Source organism: Cydia pomonella, chromosome 5 (assembly GCF_033807575.1).
Source record: "Cydia pomonella isolate Wapato2018A chromosome 5, ilCydPomo1, whole genome shotgun sequence".
Classification (NCBI taxonomy): Eukaryota; Metazoa; Arthropoda; class Insecta; order Lepidoptera; family Tortricidae; genus Cydia; species Cydia pomonella.
In genome coordinates, this window is record NC_084707.1 from 1207336 (window position 1) to 1228516 (window position 21181).

At 37.2% G+C, this 21181-nt stretch overlaps 3 protein-coding genes and 1 long non-coding RNA gene across 4 annotated transcripts; 1 reads left to right on the forward strand and 3 right to left on the reverse strand.

The window, feature by feature from the left end:
- Positions 1-1161: 1161 nt before the first annotated feature.
- LOC133518368 (uncharacterized) lies at positions 1162-3200 on the reverse strand. The gene is made up of 3 exons (XR_009799468.1): positions 3076-3200; positions 2499-2585; positions 1162-1789 (listed from the first exon to the last, which is right to left on the reverse strand). It is a non-coding gene; the product is annotated as an uncharacterized LOC133518368 (long non-coding RNA).
- Positions 3201-3734: 534 nt separating this feature from the next.
- Positions 3735-6002, forward strand: LOC133518366 (uncharacterized). The gene is made up of 3 exons (XM_061852042.1): positions 3735-3863; positions 4687-4784; positions 5626-6002. The coding sequence occupies exons 1-3, from the start codon at positions 3758-3760 to the stop codon at positions 5836-5838; spliced, it is 417 nt and encodes a 138-aa protein (XP_061708026.1). The 5' UTR covers positions 3735-3757; the 3' UTR covers positions 5839-6002.
- Positions 6003-7490: 1488 nt separating this feature from the next.
- On the reverse strand, positions 7491-10761 carry LOC133518365 (uncharacterized). Its single transcript, XM_061852041.1, has 3 exons — positions 10618-10761; positions 9725-9810; positions 7491-8323 (listed from the first exon to the last, which is right to left on the reverse strand). The coding sequence occupies exons 1-3, from the start codon at positions 10727-10729 to the stop codon at positions 8099-8101; spliced, it is 423 nt and encodes a 140-aa protein (XP_061708025.1). The 5' UTR covers positions 10730-10761; the 3' UTR covers positions 7491-8098.
- A 3229-nt stretch (positions 10762-13990) lies between these two features.
- On the reverse strand, positions 13991-15816 carry LOC133518369 (uncharacterized). The gene is made up of 3 exons (XM_061852044.1): positions 15670-15816; positions 14851-14945; positions 13991-14275 (listed from the first exon to the last, which is right to left on the reverse strand). The coding sequence occupies exons 1-3, from the start codon at positions 15779-15781 to the stop codon at positions 14075-14077; spliced, it is 408 nt and encodes a 135-aa protein (XP_061708028.1). The 5' UTR covers positions 15782-15816; the 3' UTR covers positions 13991-14074.
- Positions 15817-21181: the final 5365 nt, after the last annotated feature.

A 21181-nucleotide genomic window follows, 5' to 3' on the forward strand; every position in this document is an offset into this window, starting at 1 on the left:
ATGGGTCCTACTGAAACATTAAGCCAAGCTTGGCTTTCGGTCTCACTTACACATGGCCATTGGTTCAATTCCAAGTTATGCTCTTCTGCAGCTCGGCTTCAGATTCGCAAGAAACTTTGCACATTCCGGACTGCCGGCCATATCTTTGCAGGCTTAGCCGTCGGCATCGGTTACTCTGCGATTTCGATTCCAAGCTCTGCTTTCTTGCAGCTCGATCTTCGGCTTCGTACGGAAAGCCATCAACATTTGATGCTCCGGATCTTTTGTCCTAGGTGAAGTTTGGCTTTCTGCCTCGCTTGGCAATGTAGCAAGACCGAGGGGTCTTGAGAGGACAAATAGCCGTTGGGCCTTCTAAGTTCATCTAGCTCCATAACCCCTTGATCAGTCCTGCTCGTCAGAACTCAAAAAATATATTACCCTCACCAACAAGTTTACCTAATTTCATTCAAATTAGAACAAATGTACTAAAGCATTGACATATATATCTAAGGACGGGCCTTATGGACAATAAGAATAGGACAAGTACAGCGGTTTCACGCACACGAATTCGAGCCAATCGTGCAGTCTAACGCCGCAACATGATTGGTTGATGAGTTCGCACCACGTACGTGATTGGTCTCAACTAGTTCCGTTAGACTGCACGATTGGCTCGAATTCGTGAGTGACACCACTGAACTATCACCATTGTTATTGCCCGTAAGGCCCGTCCTTAGACATATGTCAATGTACTAAAGTTATTGCGTGACAAACTACCCTCTGATAGTTCAGTCAAAAAACATCGAAATGTTAGGTTGTACCCCTATCCAGCCGTGTGCTCTCAGTTCAATGTAAGAACTTTGCTCGCTCGTTCGAATATGTATTAACGAAAACATAGGAAATCAGAAAATCAGAGCAGGAAGAATCAACGAATAAATAATTGAAGTATGGCGTCCAGAAAACTTTTGTTTTTTAGGCTTCTGAGTCAGCTCGATTACATTTATTTTTTGTTAACATTTTTTGTTCCAAATTAACTACTTAGTACTGATACCTACCGTAGGTATGGTCTCGTGGTAGATGACTGGCAACGTTTATTAGAATTCAGAATTATCGCCCTGCTGAAGGAATAAAGATCTGCAGGCGTTTCATTCTGAAAGCGGCAAGCATTAATGGTAGTCAATATTTATGTTATTACTGTTTGAAGAAAAAATAAAATTAAATATTATCAGAAATCTACCTCGAACGTATACATTCCCCACCGCAGATAGACCGTATCCCTTTACAGTACCGTTTAATTGTGTGTGCCACTGTGCTACATGGCTCTCTTTGTATACGTGTTAGTCTAGTTTCGTTTAAACATTAGGTACGGGGCTAGACTTCACCACACAGATTTTACACTGGCTTGGCAATGAAAATGTATACATATTCCATAGGATTGCAACACAAAGCTCTTCGAAACATATATTGAGATCAGGACTCTGAGCTTATTGATATCAAGATAATTAAAATAAATAAAATCTCTCACTCGATTTTTTATAAACATTTTATTTCATATTTTCAACCCGCTCTAATTTGCGCGCTTACAACTCTTCAACGCCCGTAGGGGACCATTCTGCACATCTGGGTGATATTCCACGAGAGAGGTCCACACTCGGGAGTCTTTCTCACGGGAAGCGTACGCGGGTGACAGCACGGTGTCGCCGAGGGCCTGCACTTCTGTCGGTGGGAACGTTTGGACCGACGGACAGGCGTATTTGTTGCACACGTCAACTATCTGCTTTGCAATATTTCCCTTGCCGAACGCTGAGCAGTTCTGTATCATAAATAAACAATACATATTTAATTTACCTAGTTATTATTTTTATATAATTATTTTCTGAATATTATAAAAGTTGCATTATGTACGAGTATACCAAGTCATATGTTATACAAGTCAGGAAGATACAATACAACATTACACACACATTACACACACATTTGTATATTTAATATACTTTATTGCACACCTCAATACAGAAACAGTACAAATAATACAACACATAAAGAAGAGGTAAACAACAGGCGGTCTTATCGCTAAAAAGCGATCTCTACAAATACTACAAATATTAAAGATAAAAGAGCCATAGAGCAAATAATCCAGTAAGTAATCTTTAAGTTCGGCGTCCTTTAGATCGTTTTCTTTCAGGATGTCTCTACCGAATATATTAACGAACTTGCATTATACCCTACTAATTCAAGCAAGTGCTATGAGTATACGATTGTTCCTTAGGTCAAACAAAGCTGATTTGGCCCGGTACCCACGAGATCGTACCGTGCCTATCCCCTAAAAAGAGGGGGGAAATTGTCGGCTCACCAGGTCCAATCTATGCTATATTTCTTTCTGCTCTTTGCAACTAGGGCAAGTTATATAACATTTCCGTATAATTTAGGAACGTCATTTTAATTTCACACTTAAACTAAATTTACCCATAAAAATCCCAAATTATGAAAAGATTGCTCGATGTTATATGCGATGAACTTACATCGGGAATATCTTTCAGCACTATGTCCGTCGGTCTCCAGCATAAAGTTAAAGCTACCGCTCACGTGCTTAATCCTTGGAGGAATGTCTGAAAATAGGAACGGCCTTAGAAAAGTAAAATAAAGTTTAAATGTATTTAAAGATATATACTTCAAAGTAAGACCAAAGCTGGATACGGCAAACATAGAAAATATATATCCTTCATATATTATTTTTCCTACTTAAATATCAACTTATTGTTGTGTTCATATTAATATTTGGATAGGCTTCAAGGAAGATAATAATTTTTAATTCCTCTAAGTTATTCTAAATATGTGCGCAAACAACTTAACTTCCCGTAAGCGTTCGTTCAAAATGTGTGCATTTTTTTATAACTTGGATTTTAAATCAGGGGCCATAAAACCACTAGTATAAGTTTTATGTACAACTTAACTAAATAATGTTATTTACATCCAAAATAAACACAAATATAAATGTAGTTTTTTTTTTTATTCAAGAAAGTAAAACAACAAAAAATTACCTAACAAGAAACGAAAATTTGATATAATTAAGTTTATTTTAAAGTACGACTTCGTTACCCATTGTGAATCCTGTGCATAATCCTCCAAGAAGGTTAGTGTGGACGTGACAGTAGCATCAGTGGCGGCGAGCACCGCGGCGAGTGCGAGCAGCAAGCAAGCGAGCGGCGAGCAGGCGAGCGGCGACATGGCGGCGGCGGCGCTGTTGCACCAGCGCCGCCGACGCTGTTAGCGTGATGCGGACTAACATGTATTGTATGAGTGACGATTTTTTTACGTTGTTTAATCCTATTAATTATGTCCTTATCGTTTCGTATTTATATGTATGAGCGTTTGTTTATTTTATCGTACGACAATGACATTCAAACGGCATGTTTAAGAAATATACAGGCCTGTACTGTTTGTGTAGTTGCGAATATCAATCTACATTTACTGGCGCGAAACATGGCATAATCGTAAAATTTTGTGTAATATTTATTTATTATCATACCTTCACACATATTTATTTTTGCATACTTTAATTTTCTTCCTTATCAGTGTGAAGCAGAGCTAATTTGTTCATTTTATATTAAAGATTTTTCACACTTTCTAATTATTTGTGCGTATAGCTATAAAACCTTAACAGGCTGTAGAAAGACCTTACTGCTTTGCAATAAGGTATACAAATAGTTAATTAACAAAGTGAAAGGTGGGAATTATATAGCTGTGGTGGGAGCGCAGTGGTGACATTTTTGCCTCTGACATGTCACCGGTTGCCTCGCTGCTTTCGTTTGCGGCACTATTCGCTGTCTCCAAAGCCGTCGTTACTCCTGTAGAAGAAAGCGGGCCATGCGCTAAATTCATAATGGGTTAGAACTATTTATATATAATTATAAGATATCTACTGTTCATTGAGACGTTTCGTCTTAAGAATACCAGAGACTTAGCCATCATATAAACGAGCTTATGCTCTCATTTTAAAACTGTTCGTGGTACTTTTAAATTATTGTGAGTTTAAAAGTTCTCGTGTGTATGTCTGGTTTTAATTCGAGCCTCTTCTTTTTCTTTGCTCCATTCCACTTTAGGTGGGGCCGGCTCTCCTAATTTTTCGGCGCGAAGACTGCCTTGGGTTGTCGGGTCGGGTAAATTCAATTTATTAGTAAGCTGGTCATGCTGGTCCACCATGTCTGCAAAGGGCGTCCGCTGCCTCTCTTACATTCCGAGAGGCATAGGGCTTTTTTTGACCACGTGCACGTGGCCGTACCACCTTAAGCGACTCTTTGTTAGTTTTTCATGGATAGGTGCCACTTTTAAGCTACCACGGACTTTCGTATTCATTCCAGGCTTTGTTGATTTTAGTTACTCTTCCTGACCATCTTAAAATTTCCTTTTCTGCGGTATGTAATTTTTGCGCATGCGACTATTACCGTCCAGCATTCCGCCCCGTAGAGCATTGGTTTTAATCCTAGCCTATAATTTAAAATTAGATGTTTGTATCCAAGTCATATCTAAGGTCCGATCTAATATATACTATGAATCATCTACGGCTATAGGTACAGTCAGATTCAAGTGTAAGGCTATAGTATCATAGATTTCATCCGGGCTTTTTTTGCCGGCAATTTGGGAGCGGAGGTGGCTACAAGCTTATGTATAATGTTACGAGTTCGTTTTGACTAAATCTTTTATTTGCAGACATTACTTCAGTGAATGGGCGCTTCTATAATGGTATTGACGAGGTCAAGTTCCAGTTTGAAGCAAATAACAATGAAGTACTGCACAGTGTTAGAAACGTAAGCGCCTTTTTAGACAATGCAGCAGTGTTTATTAAGAAGTCTCCGTTCATAATTACGTCCAAGTATTGTATGATCCTTAAAACAATCGAAACAGACACGCAGAAAAAGAAAATCGAAATTTCTTTATTAACCTCTCTATCGGTCGTCTAGGCAAAAGCAATAGAGATAGAGAGACGGATAACGATATTTCGATTTTCGGGGCTCGGAAGCGATATTGTAATACCTGTTAATATCATTCCGAAACCGTTACATTATTTTGGTCATTCAAAAACCGGTCAATTAACAGAATACAAATTAAAACAATTAATAAAACGAGATTTTGGTTCGTGGAAACGATATAATAGCGATTAAACTCAGAATTTTGAAAGATAGCAATACTTACTCGTTCTGTCTTGCTTCGATATTTTCAATTTAACCGGTTAATTTCATTCCACAAAAACGCAAGACGAACGAATAAGGCATAAAATGGAGTCTCATTACAACAGTTCTTTAATCGCTGCAAACAGAAACGAAATCCTTCCCGGGTAAATGAACGAAAACGATTTGAAAAATAAGACGTTTTCCGAGCCCTGCGTCCGAAACAAATTAAGCTAAATAGGTATAGTATAAAGTCAACGATCCTTTAATAAACGTTCATAAGATGTTACAATCTCACGAACCAAATTCGTAAAAAATAAAAAATATATATGCCGTACAAATTGTAGTTGATTACTTAATTGTTCCGTACCTACCGCTTTTTTCTTTTATGGTGTAACATTCGTTTGAAATCAACATATTCGTAGAGTCTCCTATTTTTAAAAGCGAATAGGCGATTCACTAAATTGGTTATATGTTGCAGACCTGCAAAGAACTAGGCTCAGAAGTGGCCAAGCAGATAGTGGAGGCGTGCAATGAAGACTACCATGTTAAGACAAAGCCAAAACTGGCCCCGCTGGGTGACGAGATTTTGTCACCGGTGTATGCGACCTGTGAGGGCTTAGCAGATTGTGGGCCCATAGTCATCCACGTCACGCAGGTGTGCGATCACCTAATGCTTCTTGCGAAACGTTGATGTATCAGCTCTCGTACCGCCAACAAATGGACACGGTCAAAGCACCAACGACATCTTAGATCTTAAAATCTTGATGTTGAAATGGTGTATTGACTATGGCCGAATTTATTTTGTATTTTTTTTTTAATTTATTATGTTGAAAATAAAGGAAGTTTTAGTATGAATTTTTAACTAGTTCTTTAACGCTTATTTACATATATGTGGTCTTTATTTGTCAATCCTGTGTCGGTAGAGTATAAGTGTATGACAAACATGAAATTTTGTATTTAACTTAATTAATAAAAAACACATAGGGAACTTGCCTCCTGAGTATGAAATTATGGCCATGCACATACTTTTATATCGTTCGAAGTTTTTGCATGAATATATTAATGATGGAGGTGGCCAAAATTAGCAAATTGATTAATCGAACATATGTGAGATTCGAAGAGTAGTTTTCTCAGATCAGTGGTGCCTCTGTCTGTCATTGACATGCCACAAGACTAATAGATGAAGTTAGTAGAGGGTCTTAAACGCCACCATACGTCTCTTACAACGAGCTTACGGAGGTTCCTACTGTTGCAATATATACAATTCCTAACTATCAAAAGTCATCAATCACGGGACCTCAGGGTACAGTTCTAATTTTTTTAAAGGTTTCGTAGTCGCCTAGAAACCCTTATAGTTTCGCCATGTCTGTCTGTCCGTCCGTTAGTGGCTTTGTTCCGTAATTGTTAATGCTAGAAAGCTGTAATTTGTCATGAATACACTAACTATACATGGCAACAGAACGGTAAAATAAAAACTAAAATAATTTTTTTTATGGTACAGTCAGCGTCAAATACTTCGTAGCAGTCAAAGTGCCCAAATAGTTCGGTACACCATACTAAATATATGGTGTACCGAATTATTTGGCTACTTTGGATGCTACAAAGTATTTGACGCTGACTGTACCTCCCATACAATTTTTTTTTTAAACCAAGAGTGTGCAGGTATCGTTGTATAGGTCTATGAAAACGAAAACGGATCTCCAATTTTTTTTTTTATAAAGTTAATATCTTTGAAAATAACCGCTCCGAAAGAAACAAATATGTGCCCCCTCCCCCCTGGAACTTTTGAGCCATGCGTCCAAAAATATGAAAAAAATCGTGAAACAAAAGCATAATAAATACTTTCAATTAAAACTATAGTGAACTAGATCGGTCTAGCCGTTTTTGAGTTATTGCAAAATATCTTCTCTTCTTAGTAAAAAAAACGTACATAGCTCTGCGAACATGATACTTAATAGCAGTTTAGTCTGTTTTGTTCTGACCGAATGGTAAATACAAAACCCTTTTATTTAGCTGTCCTAAGTAGATTTTAATAACTTTGTAGTCGAATATCTTTGTAGCGCAGCGCTCGGATACCGTTTTGGTTTTGAAATCATTTTTCCAATCAACCGAGAACGAATGATTCTATTCAGTTTATGCCAAATTCATTCGTCTTGATTTTTGCAAATCCAAAATAGATGTATATTTTTTATCCCATTGTTTTTTTTTTTTTTTCAGGTCTGTCGGCACATATTTATGTTAGCTACAGTTTACTTAAACGTAGATATAATTAAATATAGCATTAAGTATAAATTAAATAAAAAGGGTGCTTAATTTAGGACGTTTAGGTATTCGTAAACAATATTCCGTTTCATAACTTATTGATTCATTATTTATTTTCAAAAAACATGAAAATCTTTCACAAAAAACAGTTTTCAACTCCAAATCAATATGATTAGTACACAGACACCGCATAATAAAGCGTTTAAAATGGTCACCACACATAAGTACAAATTTACTAGTAAAATGCTAAAATAAGAGCAGTATAATTGAATTATATTCTACGCCATTTTATAGTATAGCAGCGCAAATACACCTCCAAAGCTTGCAAATGTTTTCTATTTACACGAGACCAGCAGAGGCAGGCACTATGCCTGTCACTTTCGCACTTACATACTTGTTAGAACGTGACAGGCATGGTGACAAATGATAAAGAGCCGACCGTTTAGCCCTACTGGGCTATAACCGCGAAAATCGAAGTTCGTCAATTGCGGGTATTTTTCCCTGTCACTCTAATTACATCTTAGTAAGAGTAAAAGATAAAGATCTCCGCAATTTGCTATTTGGATAACGGATATAAGCGCTCGCTCTCCCATACTAATATTTTACGGAAACGCTTATGTGTGGTGACCTCAATTATTTTATGTGCTCCGTCTAGCATAGTTGAGGTAGTCTGTGGGTGACTTGTATGTTCAAAGGTGTGCAATAAGAGGCCTGGGGTTGCATGCCTGGTTAACATGGATCACAAGAGGCCCGCACTCGGCAGCGCCTTCGCAAGACGCATATATTGGTGATAAGGTATTTTCTCCCATATAATTGACTTTAGGTGCTTTTCTTGGTGATGACGTCAGACCTCTGTAAGCGTTGCATACTTCCACTTTCTGGAACTGAACTACCCCACCGATTTTGGAGCAATTCTGAAAAAATGAGCAATTATTTGTTTATTTTAAATATCGCAAAAAAATAACATTACGAAGGAACTTTAATTAGTACGCTGTAACTATGTATACCTATTAAAAAACATAAGAAATATTAAGTAGGCTGATTAAGTGATTATAACGGAACCCTGCATCAATAGTGTCACTGGAGAGGGTGAATAGTTTTAAATACTTAGGCCATATTGTGACATCTGATATGAAAGATAATGCGTTTCGGGTGTTGGTGGGGCTGCCCCGCTTCTGTAGCGTATCTGGGATGTTTGCGGAGGCGCGTAGGGATTGCTTTCATGCGACCATACGCAAGCGATGCACATCCCTGGTGCGCCGGGTGCGGGACAGCCCCAACCCCATCCTGCGCTCAATTGCGGACAGGTTCGACTGTCCATACTTGAGGCGTTGCTGTGAGATGCATGTGTCTTGCAGCCCTTATTATGTTTAATTTATTAATTATATACTAACATTAGATATAAGAATTAATATTGTATTGTATACTAACAAATTGTATGAGTCATGTTACTTGATAAATAAATAAATAAATGAAAGTGAAATGAATAGACCTTACCAAGGCATCACTTTACTAACACGTACGCAAGCAGATAACATTTTCAAAGAGTAAACTTCTTATAACTATAAGTAAATATATAATCCCCTCATTATCAAATCACTTTTCAATTATATCCCTTTCCAAGGAACAAAAAAAGACAAAATAACGAATAAACAATTATTATCAAGGGCTTGTTTGACTTGACAGTTGTGTGTGAAGTGAATATGGTCATGAACAGTGATTGGCACGGAGACACACCGCGGGATTACTATATAAATTTTAATATGAACATGAACGGATATGACTCAAATGCCGTGATCTTGTTTGAAAGAGTAATTTTATTGAGTGTTGTGAATTAAAAATAAGAGTTTTTGAATAAGACTTCTACTCGGAATCCCGCGCGGGTGGCACCCTCCGTGCCAATCACTGCTTATAAGTTTATGGCAATCGATTTCCATTTATTTATAATTAATCGTTCGAACAGTAGGTACTTGTATACATTTACACATACTCGTACGTAGTACGTACCTACATTGTACATGAACGGATTTAACGGCAGAGTTTAAGTCGCCCGGGCCAAAACCATCCGGGACAGAGTAGTATTATATTTTACCGTGATTTAAAAAATTGAAACGCTTCAGATCAGAAAAAAAATAAGAATACTATAGTAGTACTGACAATCCATCTACCAGAATAAACCTAGAGTAGACAATAATAGATTAAATTTTAAACAAAGTCTACTCACAAGTCGAGTAGCATTTGACAATCTTGTCTAATAAGACTAAGAGGCGGATTAATGTTGATGATGGTAGAAAAACAATAATGATTGCACTTACGTCGGGTATATTGTGTACGTTTTCATTTGTAGGGACTGTTATGTCAAATTTTACTTGCTGCTGGGGCTCGACAGCAACAATAACCGCTGAAAAAGAAAATAGGTACATTTTAACGGCTGAAAACAGTTTAATAAACCTTCAATTCACTTTTGTTTTATGGCGAAAAAATGTGTCTTTTTTAACGTGATTAACGAGGCAATTAGCATTAGTTTTAACAAATTAAATATTTCAATTTCAATGAACCAATAGTTGAGGATCATTTTTTCCGATCCAGAATACATCATCAATAGCTTTTCAACTTCATCATAACAGTTTTTCAAAAGATTGAACGGTTCAAGATAAAGGTAATTTATATTGCAATGCGCTTATGAACGTCAAATAAAGCTACGACGCGGGCTCTAACCCTACACCTCTGGCTCGAGAAGATTTAATTCCCTCCTAAATTGTAGGAGGGTATCCCAATATGGGGCCGGCAAGAAACTAAGTACGCTAAAAGAATAAAATTAAGTACGAATCATCAAAACAGGTTTTATCAAACAATATTTAATACCAATCCCTTTCTTTACCATAATTATTGAAAGTCATAATGTAATAATAGTGATATTATCATTACTTAGTCATAACTCTAAAACCGTCAACTTTTCAGGAATTTCCTTAGGTTATCCTATAGATAGGTTAGGTTACAATCTGAGAAAAACCAAATTATAGCTAACAAAAATGCGGACAAACAATACATTATGACTTAAAACTTTAGGAAACAATAGAGACCCATTTAATACCAAAGTGCATCCCGATTCAACATAAATAAATTCAAACGTCTGGGTAACATTTCATTTTTAAATAACGAAAATGTTTATTTAGTAGGTACGAATTATTAGGTAGGTATTTCTTACCCATGTTAAATCCAGCACAGCCCTGTTCGTGTCCGTAAGGATCCCAGACACTTGTGTCAACGGCGACGAAGAGCGCGGCGAGCGCGAGCAGCGAGCGGGCGAGCGGCGACATGGCGGCGGCGGCGGCGGGGATTGCGCGCTGGCGACGCCGACTTCGTTATATAGCCTGGGAATAGCCAATAATGACCATGGGTAGCGAATCGTTTATGCTGATTAAAAATAAATAAGTTATAAATATAGAAATTCATATATCGATCAAATTGTCTGAATTTATGTTTGTGCTTACGTAGGCATAACGGACATCATAGTATTATGGGCGTGGTTAGGTATATAATTAATGTTATGTGTTAGCGAGACGTACTGTTCAGTGTCCATAGTACTGAAAATCTATTCAAGTATTCATATGACAAGTAAACTACCTACTATTATTTGTATTTTGTAATTAATTTCACTTTTAAATAATCATGTGGTAGCCCTATCACCTTTGTATCCCTTGAATAACCTCTCCCAGCTTAATTTCAACGATAAAAGTCTACAAAATATTAGTATTTAGGACCTACTCAATCATAATTCTTAAGAGCCTGGCTCTTATCGGTGGAGTAACCGCCATTCCCTTCTTCTCTTTGCCACTGTTTTGAGCTCCTGATACGTGACTACGTTGATTTTCTCTTTGGCTTGGTCCAAAAACGCACGTCTTAGATTTCCCCTACCTCTCTTTTTTCTATTCTTCCTTCAATTATAGACTTTATATAATAATTGTATGGATTACACTCACATATTTTAGTCACTCGCCCACCTAAGCACAAGCAAGACCTAAGCTCTCCGAAACATGACGCGCGAGTGACTAAAATACGTGAGTGTAATCCGTAGAGTTATTTTAATTTTAGTATGTCTCACGACGGTTTAAATTCGACTTTATAGAAGTATCGTGCCGTATCAAGTATCCCAACATGTTTCCTCTTTTGTTTAAATCATTCTCAACAGAGATCTCTTCTCACCTACCAAATCTAATACTTCCCTATTTCTTTCCTCTCTTTTCAGTTTATACCTCCCATTCTTCTCCATGTCACCATTTTAAAAGCGCTCAATCTGTCTCTATCACGCTGGGTTAATGTCCTCTTACCAACCCAAAGTTTAAAATGTTCATATTATTAAATGTTAATGTATGTAGGTAATAGTTTTGCATTAAAAACAGTAAATAGTTAACTAGTGGCTGTGTGCCCTTGGTACTGCCAATTTTGAAATTTTCCAAATTCCTACTGAATCGACAAAAAAGTCTCACGTGGCCGATTTGTCCACCATACCATTTTCCATTTTACCAAGGGAAAAAATTAAGGAGATATCAATTTGTTTATATGCATAATATGTGCAATAAAGGTAATAGTCAAATGACATACATAAATATTAGAGTCTGATACTTATCGTAAGTACCTATCTATATAGGTAATGGAACCATACCTACATTATTACACATTACCTGTTTTCAATGGTAGAGCTGAGCGCTTGTTGCTAGTTACTGGGAGAAAGCAGGAGCTTGAATTTTCAAACATAATAAATATATAGGTATATTCTAAAGATGATAAAGGGTTTTTATCTAACCCCTAAAGGGTTATAAGTTTTTAGCAACTTCTACGCGCAGACTAATACTTATAAAGTATTTAAGGCTGGCATCACTAACACAACATAAAATAATAATAATTAATAATATAAATAAAGTAATATAAATAATAATACTAGTGTTATAAGTAATATAACATACATATACTTAAATCCATAGAAAACATCCATGACTTAGGAACAAATATCCGTGCTCATCACACAAATACATGTCCTTACAGGGATCCGAACCCAGGATCATCGGCTACATAGGCAGGGTCACTACCCACTAGGCCAGACCGGTCGTCAATATGCTTCTATGACGTACGCTATTACTAATGGCATTTACTATATTATTTAACGTAAGATTTACTACTGTTACTACTAAGTAGTGGCTCTGTAAGGTAATAGCTTCACCATTTCAAATAATTTCCATAAACTGAATCTACAAAAATACGTTTTTTTTTTTATTATAAAATTTCACAAGTGATTTGAGAATACCATCTGTATAGGAGAACATCCGGATATACAAAATCATTTTTGCCCAAGCTGAAACGGATAGACTACACTCGTACTAAACACTAATCAATATGTTATCATGCCCTAAGGCAAGTGTATACGCTCGTAAGGGCATTATAGAATAAAAATAAATTATTGATTATCTCCGAAATGGAGTTGATTAGAATACCGGTGTCTTTGAGAAAGTTATTTAATTTAAGAATGCACCCTTTAAATTAACGGAAATAAAAAAACACGGTGTATACTTTGAATATACAGTGAAGATTTTAAATGATGTAGTTACGCATTTTATACAAAACAATGACGCGTTGAGAATGCTGAGATGAGACAAACAATGAATCTCACAGGCGCGTCAGCGTGCTGAAGCGGCTGTTGTCTTCCTGTCTTTCTGTCTGTCTTCCGCTGCTAGCTCTCGTAGCTTGTTCAACGCCTACTTGTATTTACATTAATTGTTAAATGAACATGCATTTAAAATATATAATAAATTATTCTTTAAAATCATCCAAATATAAATCTAAAATGTCCGAAATCTAAAAGCTTTATACTAAATTAAGCATGCTTGTTGTGTAACATAGGTCATATTTTTTCAAATTGACAATCAAAGTTTTCCAGTTTTCGTTTTTAAACCTAATCTGTTTTACATAATTCTCTTTTATATCAGAGAGTTTTTTATGGAGACTACTGACTAGCAGTTACCGGAATCTGCTAAGTATTTATTGTTTCCAGTGCCTAATAGTCGGTGTTTTAGGTTTGTGCTAAGGTTCGGTTCAAGGTACTTTTCACAAGGTCTGCAGATTTAGCACAAGAGGAGAGAGAAACCCCGCGACAGTATCTCGCCCGCGAGATAGACAACGCACCCTTACCTAATTGCAAAATTTAAACATAAACGCATAGTCTATCTCGAACGCGAGATACTTTCGTGGCGCTCCTGTGCTAAACCTACCTACTGCTTTGCTGCAACGCAACCTACGTATATGCTTACACTAAAATTGTTTTAAGTCTAGGAAATAATTTAAATTTTGGGATAATCTTGGAACTAACGGGTGGTTTATGATTTTAAAAAACAGGTACCAAGTTATTAAGAAAAATTATTATAAATAAACAAAACATCACTTTTGATTGCACAACTCACAAATTTTCAATGAAAGTGATCATGAACATCATAAAAAGATATAAGTAGAGGTAACAAAAGATGATTGAATCGTTAGGAAATGATCTTTTTTAGAAAATCTTTGAGTAACTTTATTATAAAATAAGGTTTTAATTACAAAAACTTATTATTTATTTCATATTTATATACATCGTAGATACAATTAAACATTATTATTTGCTATTTTTTGAGTTAGGGGACGCATCTCTGGGTAACATGGAAGACGAGAGGTCCACATTCGATACCCTTACAGGTCGCATACACTGGTGACATGGTGTCTTCGCCCAACGGGCGGACCTTTGGCGGCTTCCGAGGTGCTGACGTAGGGCCTTCGTAATCGTTGCATACTTCCACGCTCTGGTATTCGATTTCTGCACCATATTTTGCGCAGTACTGAAAGGCAGAAACATGCAGATTTGTTTTATCTGAAAATCACTTTTATACTTAAATTCATTTCGATTCATTACTTCGCAGTTTATGTGGGTAGGTATTAATCTCTAGAACGAAATTCAATAATGTTTCAAGGGTTCCAAATGACATTTATTTAAAGAAAATTTTAATGGTTCCAAGTCTGATAATAATGGATCTTTTTTTTTAAATAATATATTGTAAGAAAAACGGAGTAAATTTATCCCACCTCATTTTTCAAAGTGCGGTAAAAATACAGAAAAAGCACAGTCTTGACCAAATATGCGCTGGATAACAAGCAATATAAAGCGACAAATAACACCTCAACTTGTGACACAAATTATTCGTATGACATATGTAGGAAAAAATTTCGTGCTGCCATTGGGTTGCTAAGCCATAAGCGAAGTTGCATTAACCGGCACAACTGAAGATAATGACGTTGCAACAATCATCCGACAAGGATGCTGTGGCCATTGATATACGTATGACCCACTAGTATTATATAATATTATATAAAATAATTTCAAATGAGTAGAATAATAGCTAGATCTTGCACTTACATCGGGTATGTCATGAAGTGCTCCGCTACCTGTCTTTGTAGCCCTGAGTTCGAAAATGATGTCCTCGATGGGTTTTCCATCGTACCGGCGAGCCGCTGATAGAGGCAAACAAAAGTGAGCAATTTATCGTCGAAACTTTTTGAAAGTCAACCTCAACTTGCTTATTTTTGATAAACTATGATTCAGCCCTGTAAAATTAGGTCAAAAACGTTTGGTATATAATTCTGGCGTTTTTTCTGTGAACAAGAAATTAGGTTTTAAAGTATATTATTGTATGATGTCCACAGCCTGGTAATACATTCAACGCTAACTCGCACAAAAAAGTTTTTGACCTAATTAGATCTAGTTAGAAATTCATTAATTACGTTAAAAAATATTTGTGTATCTGTCGAATAACCTGCCAAATGTATTGTTTGTGAGGGTAGACATTATCCTGCTGAATTTATTTTATTCGTGAATTAAATACAATACAAAAAGATGCCGCAGCCAAATAACACTAGACCTACTCATAGTGTTGTGTTCCTTCCTACCCGTGAGTAAGGTTGCCAGAACTCAACAAGGGTGCGGAATGATAGCTAGGGCCGACAAAGCGCACGTAACACCTCTGGAGTCACAGGTGTCCATAAGCTACGGAGACTGCTTACCATCAGGCGGGCTGTATACTTGTTTGCCACCGACGTAGTATTAAAATGAAACCGCTTTAATCTTTTATTCCAAGTTAAAATAACATCGAAACGGACTGTATTACCTTACGAAGCTTGTAATAATTTATAAGTCAACCTATATAGTTATTATGCTTAAAACACAAATATAAAATACATATTCTGAATCCGGCACAGCCTGGACGGGCGTTTTCCATCACCCAGACATGCGCGTCGGCGGCAGCGAGCATCGCGCCGAGCGCGAGCAGCGAGCGGGCGAGCGGCGACATGGCGGCGGCGGCGGGCAGCGGGAGCGGGCATGACGCGCCCGCGACGCCGACCACGCTTTATAAGCGCTTCATGCAATAACAAGCATGAGTGGCGAATTATTTACGCAGATTATTGTTTCTTATTGATTAAACTATTTGTAATTATGTATGTAGGCACAACACGACAAGAGCATAGCTAGTATATGTACCAAAGAAAATCAGGATTTCTTAACCTTCTAAGTTCTAAGGGTCGTGTGAAATAACGTCCGTCTAAAATGGCCCAAAAATGGTGTCGATGAAGACTGCTAAATAACAGCAAAATAAAGAAATATCAAGATAGAAAAAAAACAAATACGTATTTTGAAGTGATTTACAAAGTAAAATTATACAATATCGTGCAAAAATAATGCTCAATAATTCTCAAACATTGCTCAACCTTGAAGTAACATTAAAATGTTCAACCAACCACTTGTCACATTTCACATGTTTTTATTTAATTATGCTTAATTAATTGCATAGAGGAAGTCGGGATACCTGAACTAGTTTATGTTTTTAATAATTGAAAACAATAAATGGGTTGTTGATTAACCTATAAAATAAAAATTAAATTAAATACTTTTCATTACTTTGAATTTAATCTCAAGCGTGAAGCGTAGAACGAATGGACGTGGGTGATTGCTAAATTCAATGTAAACAAAACACTATAAAAACTGACCTTTAATATACTAAACACGATTTTAGTTAGATGCAGTACAGGATAAATGAGAATAACCATAAAAAGGTACAGATTTTTTTTTGTACCACGTCGGTGGCAAACAAGCATACGGCCCGCCTGATGGTAAGCAGTCACCGTAGCCTATGGACGCCTGCAACTTCAGAGCTGTTACATGCGCGTTGCCGAGCCTTTAAAAACCTGTACACTCCTTTTTTGAATAACCCCATACTGTATACCCTCGGGAAAACCTCGGCAGGGACCTCATTCCGCAGCCGGAGCGTCCGCGGGAGGAAATTCCTCTTAAACCGCACAGTGCGCGACCATTTAGGTTCTAGGGTGTGAGGATGAACACCCTGCCGACGGCGAGCGGTGCGGTGATAGAAAGTGGCCATTGGCATCATGTCAAACAATTCTTCAGAGCACAGCCCATTGTACAAGCGGTAGAACACACACAAGGAGGCAAAGTCTCTCCTTAGACTTAATGGTTCAATGCCGCTTGTGAGTTTGGGATCGTCGACGATTCGTACAGCGCGCCTTTGGACTGAGTCGAAGGGTCCAAGCTGGCATCCAGGTGCTCCTGCCCAAAGGTGACAGCAGTACTCCAAGTGGTACAGATAAACCGTTTTTGTGCGCTCCTCCTACTTCCGCTCACAATTATTTATTAACTAAAGTAATATTATAAACGCACGCACATACACAGTAGTTGGTATTATTTGCCTTGATTTATTATGCGTAACGTCTATAGCTAAGGTAAGAACGATATCCACAAAGAATTTAGTACATTGTAGTGTTGAGTTGCTCACTCGTGAGGCACCTCATTTGTACCACTCATTTAGTTAAATTGTCGCAGAACTTCACACCGCATAAATGTCATACATCACTCCTCAATTAATTTTACTCATTTACTCGCGCGCATCACACACAGCTCTTACCACTCAAATCATTCAAACACTTCAAATTTGAAAAAAAACTCTCAGCCTTTCAAACTCACTCGCGTTCCTCACAACTCGCAAGAGAGTCGCGAGGCGCTCGGTGCTCGCCGACATTCAAATGAAGAAATGAGTCATTGACGTCATCGCATTCATCGCTCACACTATCAACTGCCCAACTACAAACCTTATTGCAAGGACAAAAGGTCCACCGAGAAATGCGTTGTGTTTGTACCATTCACTCGCCTCACTGTGACATCCCCTCAAAAATCCTTTCAAAATGAAACAATGAATTAGATTTACCGAAAGAGGGAGTGAGACAGACACGCGCCGTGCTTCAATAACACCTCATCGAAAATACGTTAAAAATGAAACACGAAAGAAAACAAGCGTAAGCGTCCGCAAGCTTACATACATATTACGCCATTTTGATCCTAGCATTGCTAAGTTACTTGTCAAAAGCGAAAAATCTAAGTCATCAAAGAACCTACCGAAGAAAGTTTTTTCTCTCTGTCGCACTTGTAATTTCATACGTAAGTGCGACAGCAAGGCAAAACTTCGTGGTTCGCGGTAGGCCTCCATATTTGTTAGCTATTATTGTACTAACGCGCATACCAGTATAACCTGACCTCAAGACTCATATTGCTGGTGTCATGTATAATCTGAATCAATTAGACTGGACAGTGAAATGGTTACTTGATAAGCGATTGAAATGCCAACCAAGTCTCACTGGGCATTTACGAAGCTAGCTTAGAAACAGTTATCGTTTAAGAGACCAAAATATTATTTAAATTATTGAAATATAATATAGTGGCGTACACAAAATATGATATTTTACATTAGTTTATTAATAAAAAAGTAAATATAATTTGTATAGGTGAAATAAACATGTACATTTTAACGATTTGAATTTGTAATACTTTTTGTTAACGTGCTTCGTATAGTATTTCGATCATTTATGATTTTGACATATTTATAGTACGAGAAACTCGAAAAAGTTGTTCGTAATCTTTAGTTGTGTTTTATAAATAGTGATCAGTGACCATTCTTATAATTATACCAAAATAACAATATATTAACATTGTTTTCGCGATAAAATATACCTGTGGGTCTTTCTTTGTGTCTTTTGCATACAAAAATCAAGTGTATATTACACGCCGGTGGCATTACCGCGCGAACGTTATTGAGGCTTTCGTTTGTTATCATATTACAATGCTATTATTACTGATAAATTATGAGGTGGTAAGTTAGTAATTTCTATATAATAATGGTACAAAAAATATTGGATTTGTTCTCCTTAGTTTGTTAATTGTTTGTTTGGTAGTTTATGGTTAGTATTTATTTCAATATATGAATGTTAAACTTAAAATGATATCAAGTAGCAAGGATTGATACTGAACAATCTAACAATAAAAATAATAAACTGCTAAATTAGAACAAGTTTCATAAAAGCATCAAATTAAGTTGCAATAGGATGTATGTACTTTAACTCCTTAGTTTGATTCTTAAATGTATGTCTTCTGTTGTTAAAGTTCTGTTTTAAACCTCCAGAATTGCACTCCAAGTAAATATTTAAAAGGAAGTTTAGCAATGCCTAAATATGTATTTACATTAAATATGGTTTGCTGCCGTTGGAGTTGATGGAATAGTCGATGCTGCAAAAGTGCTAGTACCTCTCCTCATTTGAAGTAAGACATTGTAACACCTCATTTTAGAGAATGAGGTACTCATACAAACTCATTTTAAATTGATGTCCTACCCATCACTAGTACATTGACAGATAGACTGCATTTAGCACTTTTATTTCTGTACAACCTGCAGCCTGCGCCTGTGCTTTATCGTATACGAGAAACGCCTACCGCAAAAACCGAAATTCGCTAATTGCGGGAATCTTTCTCTTTTACTCTCACTGAGACGTAATTAGAATGACAGAGAAAGATGCCCGCATTTCACGAAGTTCGATTTTCGCGGAAGCCCAGTTTGTCCGTGTGAACGAAACAACGTAAACATAAGCGCCACTGAGCATGGCATTCGATAAAATCGTTTCGGGCATCTCGCATCCTCGGCGGGAAGGCCGTACGGTATACGGTAAAAAATATAGCATAGACGCCGTGTGACTGATTTTTAAAGCCATACAAATTCTGTTGTTTCTACGACATTCGAAAAAATCTCGTATACGTTATACGAGAAAAATACACCGTTTCAACGCAGCCAATATTACTCCCCCTCTTCTTCGTCCTGCCCTTTTCCCATTATTTGGGGTCGGGTCTCCTCACTCTTCTGCGCCAGGCTAATCTATCCTGGGTTGTTTTTTCAGGCAAATGGGCGTCCTTGAGGTCTCTTTGTATTTTTGACCACCAGGTTAGGGGCCGGCGGCCTCTACCTTTCTTTTGTTCTGGCAAATCTAGTGCAAGCTGTACCACATGGTCCTCACTTCCTCTTTTGACATGTCCGTACCATCTGAGACGGTTTTCGGTGAGTTTCTGGGTGATTGGTGCGACTTTAAAGCTGCCACTTATATATTCGTTGCGTACTTTATCGAGTCGAGTCACACCTCCCGCCCATCTCAACATCTTCATGTTGACATGTACCTTTTGCTCGTGAGTTCTTTTCACTGTCCAACATTCGGATCCGTACAGTAGCGCCGGGCCATACAAATTCTGTTGTTTCTACGACATTCGAAAAAATCTCGTATATCCAATATTACTCCCCCATTATGGATAAAAAACTTAAGTAAGTCACCTGTTGTATGTAGTTGTGACGTGTTCGAATAGACAATACATGTTTAAAAGACACACACAAACAAAACAAATGTAAATAATAATAATAATAATAAATAATAATAAATATTATAGGACATTATTACACAAATTGACTAAGTCCCACAGTAAGCTCAATAAGACTTGTGTTGAGGGTACTTAGACAACGATATATATAATATATAAATATTTATAAATACTTAAATACATAGAAAACACCCATGACTCAGGAACAAATATCCATGCTCATCACACGAATACATGCCCTTACCAGGATTTGAACCCGGGACCATCAGCTTCATAGGCAGGGTCACTACCCACTAGGCCAAACCGGTCGTCAAAATGTCTATTCGAACACGTCACAACTACATACAACAGGTGACTTACTTAAGTTTTTTACCTATAACACAGTGGCATGACCACAAACATCATCGCCGATAGGAAATGGCCTGTCAATGTACGAAATTCTTCACGCTTAGCGTCTTTACTTTAGAGATATGCTTACAAATTCGTCCGATATATAATTGTATAGCGCATCAGATCTGATGTTTTTATTTTATGGCTAGACTTCAGCACCGATGTGACGGTTTCCTTTGAACATGGGCATACTTATTTGCTTTAGAGATACCGCGCAATGTTGAGTATAATCCTTATTTGAATTGTTACTTTAAATGGATTTTGTGCAAACAATATTGGAGTGAGGCACACAACACAATGCAACTCACAGCGCGTGTGTATTAAATCTGTTGTCTTCCTGTCTGTTTATCTGTCTGTCAGCCTGTCTTCCGCAAGCGCTAACAAACGCGTCGTGTTACCTAGGAGAATTATATTAATTTATTGTGGATGGAGGTAATTTTATCATTTTTTAAATAATGGGCAGTAATGTTAGAAATAGTATTTTTCCAACTGGCTCTAGACATGTAGGTACATGAAGTACTTGCTACCAGTGTTGATCGAATGTTAATTAGAATTGACCATATTGAAAATTAACCATTACAAATTGAACCGTAAATCGTTA

What these genes read in the sequence shown, in the direction of transcription:
- LOC133518365 (XM_061852041.1), bottom strand. Translation starts at nt 10,729, where the DNA reads ATGTCGCCGCTCGCCCGCTCGCTGCTCGCGCTCGCCGCGCTCTTCGTC. An exon ending in CTGTGCTGGATTTAACATGG is followed by an intron (nt 9,811 to 10,617) that starts GTAAGAAATACC and finishes TTTCTTTTTCAG; the next exon opens with CGGTTATTGTTGCTGTCGAG. An exon ending in ACGTACACAATATACCCGAC is followed by an intron (nt 8,324 to 9,724) that starts GTAAGTGCAATC and finishes TCATTTTTTCAG; the next exon opens with AATTGCTCCAAAATCGGTGG.
- LOC133518369 (XM_061852044.1), bottom strand. Translation starts at nt 15,781, where the DNA reads ATGTCGCCGCTCGCCCGCTCGCTGCTCGCGCTCGGCGCGATGCTCGCT. An exon ending in CTGTGCCGGATTCAGAATAT is followed by an intron (nt 14,946 to 15,669) that starts GTATTTTATATT and finishes TGCCTCTATCAG; the next exon opens with CGGCTCGCCGGTACGATGGA. An exon ending in CACTTCATGACATACCCGAT is followed by an intron (nt 14,276 to 14,850) that starts GTAAGTGCAAGA and finishes TCTGCCTTTCAG; the next exon opens with TACTGCGCAAAATATGGTGC.
- LOC133518366 (XM_061852042.1), top strand. Translation starts at nt 3,758, where the DNA reads ATGTCACCGGTTGCCTCGCTGCTTTCGTTTGCGGCACTATTCGCTGTC. An exon ending in ATGCGCTAAATTCATAATGG is followed by an intron (nt 3,864 to 4,686) that starts GTTAGAACTATT and finishes TTTTATTTGCAG; the next exon opens with ACATTACTTCAGTGAATGGG. An exon ending in TACTGCACAGTGTTAGAAAC is followed by an intron (nt 4,785 to 5,625) that starts GTAAGCGCCTTT and finishes TATATGTTGCAG; the next exon opens with ACCTGCAAAGAACTAGGCTC.